Genomic DNA, 11039 nt, shown 5'->3' with positions numbered 1-11039 from the left:
AATGCTTTTGTTTTTTTCTTGATTTAATTTTTAGTAAAGCATTATCTATTTAATCTCTGTTAGGAGCTCCATTATTGAGATTCCATTCATGTATTGTCCTATATCTAAAAGTGATTAAAGGCCCAAACGTGCGCATATATAATAAATCCAGATTAATCCAAATACAAAATGGAATATAATCACACTAATAATGTTGAGAATCTAAAGTTTATATAATTTAAACAAGACCCAAGAGTTTGACTCGAGAGTAACTAAATACATGTATGTTCTATTTAGAGAATTCGGTTCAATTTCTTTATCTAAAAAATTCCAAAAAAAAATTACAAATAAAAAACATTTGTGGGCCTTTCTTTACCAAAATCAAAGCATATATGAGCTGAGGTGAACCATAATCATCATAAGAAAAAGATTTGCCTACTGATTATGTATAAGAAATTGCAGCAGAGAGAAACGAGAAGTTAAAACTTTAAGAATACTGAGTAGAATCACAAAAGGAGCTGCGTTTAAGCTTTCACATTGGAATCCCGTTTGACTTAGACAGCTCAACATGTCTTCTGTTCAAAGGCAGAAGTTCATTTGATCTTAAAAATATTGCAGAATCCCAGCTTTGTGCCCCAATCGGTTGCAGTGCTACGAATTTAGTATTGGATCCGACATAGTCAGATACTATGACATTGGACCAATTCATCTCATGATTTAACCTATAGCTTGGGCCTGGGCTTTGCTTAGGCTTTTGGAGCTTGGACCTTGGAACCTAGTTCTTGATTCACTCTTGATCGAGAAAATATATACATCTTCTATTCCTTGATATGTCATCAAGTACCTATACACTTCCCAATCAGTTGAACCGATACAATACAAATCCTAGAGAAATTATGGTTAAAAATGGCTGACAGGAACAACATCAGTGGGAATGTGTTGCTACGATGAGTGGTTTGTTGCTATGAAGGTGATCATACAACGAGTCAATATCCACCTGGAAGCAATAGATTTAATCCTTTTTGCAGCAGGATTTAACTCTACAACACTTATTTCCTTCCGCTGACAAATGAATTGTCTGATTATCAATGTGCCGCCAAGCTAAACCAACCCTTGAACCTGATGACCAAGCATTGAATAAAGCTTCGGAAGCTTCAACTGAGAACCCATTATTGCTAAGATCTAACACCTGCAACTGCTTTACCATGCCAAGGGCAGTGGAAAGATCTTGAATGAACTGGCACTCCATAGACGAATTTCTCTGGCATGAGCTTGCACTGCTGTTATCGAACTCACATGCAGCTGTTCCTACCCTTACCTCATCATCTTCGCTATCAGCAACTTCAAGCTTACCGCAGTCTGTGTTAATAACACACACGCCCTGCTCACCATCACTTTGATTAAGATACGGTTCAGATATGGTGTGGTCTGGCTGTAAGTACTCTGAGCTCTCTTTTGTCAATTTATCACATTGTATAGTTAACTGCTTATTTGTATCAGCATTATCAGCAAGATTGAGCTCTTCTAGAGAGTCATTCTCTGCAAGGAAAACCAACTTTGAAGTCAGAAAATTAAATTTTGATAGAAATATTAAAAATCACAGTGGAATCGGTAATTTAACCTGCTAGTGCCTGAATTATTTGAAGAATTCCAGCCATCCCCAGCTGACACTTGTTCAGGATCAAAACTTTTAGACAACATTGAGGATTGATAAGCAGTGACGCTAATGCATTGCCACCCTGTGTTCATAGCTCCAATCATATTCCACAGAAAGTAATCTTAAATTCAAAGCTGAAGAAAAATTATGGCATCAATGGTTCTCTTATGTTCTATCTTATCTTCACAATTTAAGGTAAATCCACATAGTGTGCACAGAATAAAAGCTATTGATTTCCATTACATACTCTCCAAAATAAATAAAAATGATCATTATACTAGCCTAGAACAGATATACTGCATCTGTGTCTCAAATCCAAAATCCAAAACCTGCAGTTCATACTAATTTTAAACAGTTTTTTGCAAGGCACTTGCATACAGCAAAAGTGTCATAATCTGATATATATACAAACCTCTAGCATAATGGGATTTCCTCCAAGGTTCAGCTCAAGAATGCCACTAATGAAAGCAATGTTGGTGTTAAGTTCATAAACATATGTAGATGTTACTCCACAATAAGACAGATCAAGTTTCAAAGGCTCCTGAGTCGAGCTGAACAATGATCGAGTCAATCCTAGTGCTCCATCCTGCAAATGACATCAGAACCCAATCACAAGCAGAAGAACAAAGTTAAGCCACACACTTGAAGCAAACTAATATTGAAGTAAAAGAACTGGGAACATGAAACTTTGCTTACAGTTCCTATACCACTGCCCTCAAGCATCAATCGTGACAAACATGAGGTTTTAGCAAGGTAGCAAAGGCCATCAACCACAGGCTTGCTTAGTTTTAAGCCATTTAAACTAAGATCTGAAAATCTGAAAAAAAATAATACATCAGCAAGACTGAAGCTTAGGTGCTTCTGCATTTATAAATTATAAACTACATCAAGAAAAACAAAACAAAAGTTCTCTGTATCTTAAACCTCTTCATTTTAGCAAGTTTGCCCAATAAATTAATGATGGCATTCCCAGATATAGGGTTGTTATATCCTGCCAAAAGAGTGATGCTTAGAGAGCTTTTCCAAAAAAAAAATAAGGAATTATAGAGGATTATTCACTGATTTGATAAGCATACCTATGAGAAGTTGTGATAGTACAGATCCAGTATCAAGTGCATCAGCAACCTTTTGAATTGTTCTGGAAGTAATGGAACAGCGCTCTACATTCAAGCTGTACAGGGCTAAAGATCAAAGAGGACATCAGCTGAAATATTCAAGCAAAAGAATCTATATTCAGTTAATACAAAACAGAGATTTTTATCTGACAACACCATTATTCCAAAGGCAAAAACTAATCGATAAGCCATTTAATAAATGTAATGAAGCCTATATTAAAATTGACTGAACAGTAAGGATTGCAATTTACCTTTGCACTTTTCAAGGATGGTTGATAAATATGATCCACATGCATCAGTGAGACGATTACCAGAGATATTAAGTACTTCAAGTCGAGTGAACAGCACAGGGCACTCACAAATCTGATAATCAGGGAAATTTGAACATATTAGGACACCAAAAGAAGGTGTTAATTACTCGAACTGCAATAATTATGAATTAGAAGATTATTTTCTGTGAAGAATATCAGCATTCTCGCAATATTTAAGTATAACATTCAAATATAACTACCATGCTTCAGTGTTGGGGAAAAGAATTGAACCTTGAAATACAAAGTTACAGATGAAAAGCCCAATGCCAAACAAAGGATGTTGTTTCATTTAAAAAGAGAATGAAACAAATAAGACACTTTGAAGCTCTGAACTTGCAGAATGAAAATGGTTTTAATGTAGCTACCTACCTGGAATAAAGCAGTAGGACCAAATCGATTGCAATGCAAATCCAAAGTCAAGTCACCATATTTTTGGCCTGATGATGAAAAAAATTGTTGGAGTTTCTCCATTGTTGCATTTCCTGGCAAACAGCAACCAATTGGACCACTAATAATTAAAGGAATTCAGGATAATTCATTTTCAAGAAAAACTACAGCCTGAAATAATTGAACTAATTTTGTTCATGAAATATATCAAAACAAATGGTGAATAACAACTTGTAGACTGACAATACATGCAAACTTTGATGAAGATGGAACGGAAATGGGATTTTATACCTAACAAGTTGTGAGAAAGGTCTAGCATGGCAACCCCTTTATGCGTATATAAGGCATTCAACAATGGAGTTACTGATATATCTTGCAGTTCACATTCAGACACATCAACATCATCCTCTATCTGGTACACAAAAAGTAAATAGAAAATTGAATAAAACCATTTAGGCTTCCAAGTGTGATGTAATAGGCTACCCTGCAGCAATTTGTACAATGCATAACAATATAAAGTATTGCATCACCAAGAAACTACTATTAAATCTACATTCTTACCTCTGAAACATACAATTTTTTAAGCAACTTCATATTTGGTGCCTCAGATAATTCATTGCAGCTGTCAATATACAATTTCATCAAGCGCTTCTGGACCCATCCTGTGAAGATAACTCGAGATGTAAATCATCTCCTAGCAATGAAATTCATATAAGGAAAAAGTTAAAACAATATGACAACTATAATGCACAGAATAATCTGGCTAGCTATTTCTGGCTTGCAAATGTTCTAGAAGCCTACAGCATCATACATGGTCAACATTGTTTCTTGACTGTAGAATATTAAGATTCATAATTCAGTTTGGGGAAACATCTTTGGATGATCCTTACTCTAAAACATCTCAAAGAAGCATGCACAAGATAACCAGTTGACAGAGCACAAAAATCAGGATTAAACAGCTAAAATGGTACTTTGCCATGTTAAAAATTGAAATCCTGTTCATATAACTTGATTGACACTAATCCTTCACACAGGAGTTAGTGTTGGCAATTTGACATGAACAAGAAAGAAATGCACTACGAAACAGGAATAATTTAGCTTAGACACAGCAGCACCAAAATAAATGCCACAGTAATTAGACCTGCAGGAACTACTAGAATCTATGATAACATTACTTCGGATGATGGAAGTCAATTGTTACACATACCATCAATAACAACATCAACCAAAACCTTCCTCAGATGATTCCTTAGAGAATCAAAGTTTTCAAAGGATTCCAGAGGTCTTCCACCACATTCTATGTTCTGAATGATGGGCAACAGACCTAAGAAGACACCATTCACAAAACTGTAAGAAATCTGGACAGAAATAAAGATAATTGAACAAGTGAGAGGAGTAACAATGCAGCAATTACAGCAAATGATGAGTAAAGAAAAAGGAAGAAAGAAGTGATGATAGCAACCACAAGAACTCTTCCATTCCTTTCACAAGAGTTTCATTAGTGCCATTATATATATTTATTTAAAAAATTTGTGCCGAAAGCAAGTCTTAATCGTATGCAAAAGTGCATGCACTGTTGGTAGTGTCCTTAGGCACATGTCCAACATTTAACCATTTCTGTCCCCAATTCAATATTAAGAAGAGTTGTACAATTCTTTATTGCCACCGTTTGTGACTTCAATTCTTCATATTAAAGCCAGTTCTATGACATTCCACTGCCAAGCAACTTCAATAGTATTATACTAAGCACGATATCTGTAAAAGTACTATCACTTTACTTCAAATAAAGAATTTTGTGAGACATGCAATATTTAACCAGATTTTAAGGTGGTGATTGGTCAATATCTTGAATTACTTTAACATCCTTTCGTATTTCAATTACTGCAGAAGCTTAAAGATTGCTACATTCTTGACAATGCACGCAATTCAATCGTAACAAGTTGCTCTGTCATTCTAGACCAGTTAAGCTTTCTACTGTTCTCACCCACCCAGAATTTGATTAAGAAAGAAACTGGTAAATTTTGACAATAAGTCCTTACCCTTTGATCTCTTCTCCACGGGAAGCTGCAAATAATATAAGCAAGCTAGTTCAACCTTCAAAGACTCAATGCTTATCTTATCAGCAACCATAAATGAGCTCAATTCCACATTTATCATGCTGGTATCAACTTTAAATGTTATGCAGCCCTACAGCATAAGCAGCAGAATAAGCAAACAAAAGAATTCATAATTATAGCAGCATTACCTAAAAAGGCATCTAAGAAACCATTAAGGCCGCCTGTGCTCCAAAAAAATGCACATGAACAACAGAGATTTTTAACAGTCACTTTTTCATTAGAACATTGCATTCAATTTTGCAGACACATTGTTGGAGTTCTAGTATAAGGAGAAGTTAAAGGATTAGCCACAGATTTCAGAGAGAATGGACCAAATACATTTTATTTCTTGACAAACATGTCAAAAGAAAAATGCATAGGCAGCACTACCTACTCATTTGCACATTTTACATTTTCCATAAAAAGAATGACAACAATCACTGACCAAATTAAGCAGTACATAAAAAGCATGAGAAATACTAACATCATCCTCATTATCAGTAGTATGCAACTTGAGATGAGGAGCATTATGTTTGTGCGATAAGTTCTCAGAGGCATTGATGTCACATTTCAAAGTGCTGGCAGCAAAACCAGAAACAATAACAACTTCGGCATCACTCAGAGATCTGTTAATTTTTCCATTCGAAACAGTTATATTGGGGCTCACGGATTTGTATGAACAAGTGCTTTCTTCAACATTGAAAAGATTGCAGTGCTGGATGGGACTTTTGGAGGGAACTGGGGAGAAATCCTGCGAAACAAAAGGAGTATGCAATTAAGCACCAATTTCACAAGGTTAACAATATTCTTCAGGACTACTCCAGTTGCTTATATACCTGCGATTTATAATCAGAACGGACAGGACCACTTTTACTCTTAACTGCAGTCAGGGAAAATGATACATTTAAATTATTACCGTAAACCTTTAACGGGAACAAAAGAATGTATGTCAAATACACTAACAACTCACATTCGTCTGAAGCAGCAACATTAACTGGACATTCATGCAGCCTTCTTGAAGAGCCTTCTACTTCATCATGCATGTCACCTTCATCATCTGAGAGGACTACACGAACACGTTTACGACCAACAACTGTTTGCTGATTACTTGTTGATTTGGACAAACTATTTGGAAAAGCTTCATCTGCCTCAGTAGAACTATTGTATTTTCCTGAGGGGGCTGTTTCAGTTTTGGACAATCTTTTGCTGGGTCGGATAAGTGAAATTAGAGGTAAATCATCATACAGCTCTCCACTAGCAGCTAAAGATGCTGATTTGTTAGAATTGGATTTACTCATCACCCCTGAGTATGCATTAGACATGTTATCTGAGCAATGATCATTCCCTTCTGTGTCAGTTTCAGAGCAGCAATCCATTGTGACATGTTTTGCTTCAAGCTCCTTAGTTTTTGACTGTTTCAATTTGTCAATTTCAAGCAGCAACCTCCTACAGAATAGCAATGGTCTTAAGCAAATAATAAAGACCAATGTCTCCTAAGTCCAAAAAGACAATATCATGAATCTATATTTGGCCCTTAAAATCTTTAAAATCTAAAAAAATTACCTTTTGAATTGTGGAAACTCCAATTTTCAAAAGTTACAAGCTAGCAGCTAAATAATCAGGGCTCATGTAAGCAAATTTACCTGGCCTCTTCAACATGGTCAAATCTTATCATGTGGCTATAATGCATATTCTCCAATGCAGAAATCTGAACAGAAGGAAGCTTAGCTTTAGCAGCAATCCTGCAGTATGGTAAAACAGAGCAGAAATTAAACTTTTAAACTAATAAAGCAAGTACAAGTTAAATTCGTTGATTTGTTTTGAAAACTCAAAATAATGACCTGGTGTGCTAGGATGATAATTATTTACACATGCAAAACAAATAATCAGAAATTTAAGCATCTACTTTGGTTGCAAACACTTGCAATTTGCTAAAATGGCACAAGACATTGATTTGGAATACCTTATTGTCATAACTTCAACAATCAACAACCAAAAGGAAAAATTAAAGCATCAACCAAAAGGAAAAATTAAAGCATCCGATGACTGCAAAAGAAACAAAGGTAAATCCTTTGATCCAACTACTTAAATTTAGATTCAAATAACTTCGCAACATGAAAGATGGGGCTCAGAAATGCAAGGTCTGTCCTGAAGCCTCTGAAATTGACACTTCTATGTGTATTTATGAGAGCTCAAAGGGAAGACCTCAATAAAGGATCTATTTCCATTGGTTCCAAATAGTAGGAAATGAGAAATTCTTGTTTACTACTTTTCAGAAACTTATTTGCCATTTTTAAAAATTTTTCACCGAATGATTTTCAACATGACCCAACTCCAAAATTTTGAAAATGGAATAGTAAACAGAAAGCAAAAAAAATAAAAAATAAAAAACTAAATGGCACCTAAGAAAGTAAAGATAGAAAACGTGACCTGCAGCCCTCTTGAAATGCCTCAAGTGCTCCAGCCCAATCTCCACTGCAGTCCAAAACATCACCGATATTGATTTTTGCCAATGCTTGACCCTGAAGTTAACAACAGTTAATAATTTATCCACCTCCAAGTATAAAACACATTCAAGAACAATGCATTGACTGCAAAACCCTTCCCTAGAGCAGGACCAACAACATCTCTGAATCCCAAGCAACACAAATTAAGTTTTGTACTTTGATTATCAAGATCATTTACAAATAAAAAACATAAAACAATTGTTAGTTTCAATTAATTATACTTCAGTCAAACAACAAACTTGAGAATCATATACTAAACAGATCATACCACTAATACCAAGCTCACCTCCAGATTTCCAATTGACTTGTATCCTTCCCAACTCTTTGTGTACCATTTAATAGCTTTGCTGAAGTTCCTGAGCTTCTGGTATGATTCTCCAACAACTAAAAATGCATCACTCAGCTTTTCCTTATCACAAAGTTCACTTGCTATACTCTTCTTCCTTTTGGCAAATTCACGATGCTAAACATAAATATTCAAAACATAAGCAAGACAATATTGAATATGCAAGAACAAATCTAAAATACTCACCTACTACAAAAGTCCATGACATTATACAGATATTATTTGCACAATTTTACATCCTGCTAAAATATTATCAATATAAACAGCAATGCTAAAAGCAAACATGAAAATACCAATATCTGACTACACTCCAACAATAGGCTTTGATGCATATTAAGAAATTAAGATGGTTTTCTTCCACTATGGAAGCCATTTAAGAAGCCTTATATACACCTAAATAAATTAAGAAACTTATCCATCTTTTGGTTTAAGGTCCTCTTCTAGTCTAGGTTTTTCTGGACTTCTTTCAACTTTTAGGAGTCAAGCCACCCATCTTCCCTGAATCACTGGACAACAAATCTATGAAAAGAGCACCAGTAGCCTTTACAAATACATGTTTTAGTAAGCATATAAGAGAATAACTTTTTCCAGTCTTCCTTTGCCCAGGAGTATTTTAAACATTGAAACTTCCATTTGACAGTGCAAAATCTCACTTTGGACAGCCTAGTATTTTCTCTTTCTCCTACTTTTCTATGTTTTTATTTCTTACCCTTCATATCTAATTGCAGCCTAAAGTAGAGAAGAGCAGAAAAAATCAAAGCAAAACTACAAGAAACACTATCCATCCCCCAAACCCTCTAAAACCAAGCTATAACCACCTAAGTTTTTTCAGCAATTAAATCCCTTTTTCTGAGTCCTTATGACCCCTTCAACTAGTAAGCAAACAAACCATAACGGATAATCCACAACATACAGTGAGAATCTAATGGTACTGGATCATGCACATTCTTAAACATCCCTGAATTGACTTTTCTTTGCTTCTACTTTGTTGTCATTTTCTAAATGCACCAAATCTTTCTAAAAGTAGACAATAATCATTCTCATATCCAAGACAATAATCTCTTAACATAACAAAAGAGTAATTTGCCTAAAACTAAAAGCACAAAATAAATGGGCTGCAATGCCATCTAATATCATTAAGCGTCCAGAACATCTACTCGATATTGCTGTCAATGTTCTTTAGTTATATATGCATTAACATGCTCTGTACCCTTTATAGCATATTGATAACCAAAAAGGAAAAAGAACTAAAAAGAGATGGCAAAAAAGCATCCCATCCATGCTATTTATCCCATTCAACTATAAAAAGGAACAAGGAATATGATGAATCAAACTCCTCAGTCCCCGCAACCATATTCACATGCAGTATAAGACAAAGCAAGCATCAGGGACAAAAAGCTTTTGAGCAAAACAAAAAAAAAGTATATGGTAGAGCGTTGATTTGAAACCATATCAATAGCATAGCAAACACCAAAGAATTATGTGCTATTATGTCCAATGCACTTTCAGCATGGGGCTTTAGAAAAATAATGACAATAATTGGATGACATCTAAGACTGTCTTCCATGTTAAAATGCAATTATGCTTGAAAGGAAACAAAAGAAAGAAAAATTCACGTGCAACAGGAGCTAACCTTCAGCCATGCAAAGATCATAGCTGATTTCTCAATGAGACGATCTAGACATGAATTCTGCTGTAGCAGAAACTTACGCTCCTCCGGTGCTCCTTTTGCTGTAACCATCTTTCTTCTAAGCTTCTTGAGATTCTGCTCTTCTTTTTTCAGTTCATTCATTACATTAATAGCTTCCTTTACAGTATTGATATTTTGATTGATTTGTGCTGCTAAAGCATCCTCATCTTCCATGGATTTTGCCAAATTAAGTGCCTTCTGGTAGCAAAGTATTGCCTCATCATACTTTTGTACCCTGTAATGCAACTCACCAAGATTAATGTACCCTTTCGCCTCCCCTTGGCAGTGCCCAATTCTCTTACAAATTATTATGTCCTTCTCAATGTGTTCACGAGCTTTTTCCCACCTCCTCAACTCAATATAAACATTTCCCAGATTGTGATGAAGCCTACTACGCCCATCATCATCCTCAGCGACTTCCTCTTCATCGCATATCTCCAAACCTTTAGTGAGGAATTTTAGTGCTTCATCCAAGTTATCAAGGTCCATTTCTAGCATTCCTATATTATTGTGTGCATCAATATACTCTTTGCAAAAAGAAGACTTATTATTAGGGGGGTTCTCCTTGAGAGTCTGAGCAAGCTCCATGGCACACTTAAAATACTTTTTGGCTTTCCGAACTGAGTAATGGTCACCATCAGATTTTAAAAACATTTCATGGTAGGTACGCCCAAGTTGTGTGCTGGCTCTTTGCTGCTCAACAAGATCATTGGCATCCTTAGCAAGATCCAAATGTTTTTTCTGCAATAAAATTAAAAAAATACTGTAATTATTTATCAATCAGAAATGTACCGAACTAAATTTTATTTTTTTGTGCATATGAGATGCACTGGGTTTTGGGCTATACATCAAGAGGCAAAACTCTGCCATCCCAATCCCATTCTCAAGACTTGAACCTAGGACCTCCAAATTGAAGTCTCAAGTTCTAAGTATTGGAGCATCCTCTTGAAA

At 35.4% G+C, this 11039-nt stretch overlaps 1 protein-coding gene across 1 annotated transcript; it reads right to left on the bottom strand.

Annotated features, from left to right (window-relative positions):
* Positions 1-328: 328 nt before the first annotated feature.
* On the bottom strand, positions 329-10826 carry TSK (tetratricopeptide repeat (TPR)-containing protein). The gene is made up of 19 exons (XM_021444977.2): positions 10032-10826; positions 8339-8515; positions 7976-8067; positions 7189-7287; positions 6516-6991; positions 6382-6425; positions 6030-6296; positions 5489-5636; positions 4657-4773; positions 4011-4111; positions 3741-3861; positions 3432-3544; positions 3003-3114; positions 2713-2817; positions 2561-2627; positions 2333-2453; positions 2049-2222; positions 1601-1718; positions 329-1518 (listed from the first exon to the last, which is right to left on the bottom strand). The coding sequence occupies exons 1-19, from the start codon at positions 10740-10742 to the stop codon at positions 992-994; spliced, it is 3690 nt and encodes a 1229-aa protein (XP_021300652.2). The 5' UTR covers positions 10743-10826; the 3' UTR covers positions 329-991.
* Between the last annotated feature and the right edge of the window lie 213 nt (positions 10827-11039).

The sequence above is a fragment of the Theobroma umbraticum genome, unplaced genomic scaffold, assembly GCF_002168275.2.
Source record: "Theobroma umbraticum cultivar Fairchild unplaced genomic scaffold, ASM216827v3 scaffold_44.0, whole genome shotgun sequence".
Classification (NCBI taxonomy): domain Eukaryota; kingdom Viridiplantae; phylum Streptophyta; class Magnoliopsida; order Malvales; family Malvaceae; genus Theobroma; species Theobroma umbraticum.
This window is presented reverse-complemented; position numbering and strand designations above follow the sequence as displayed.

What these genes read in the sequence shown, in the direction of transcription:
- TSK (XM_021444977.2), bottom strand. Translation starts at nt 10,742, where the DNA reads ATGTTTTTAAAATCTGATGGTGACCATTACTCAGTTCGGAAAGCCAAA. An exon ending in GTCCTACTGCTTTATTCCAG is followed by an intron (nt 3,115 to 3,431) that starts GTAGGTAGCTAC and finishes CCTGATTATCAG; the next exon opens with ATTTGTGAGTGCCCTGTGCT. An exon ending in GAAATCCCATTATGCTAGAG is followed by an intron (nt 1,719 to 2,048) that starts GTTTGTATATAT and finishes CTATGAACACAG; the next exon opens with GGTGGCAATGCATTAGCGTC.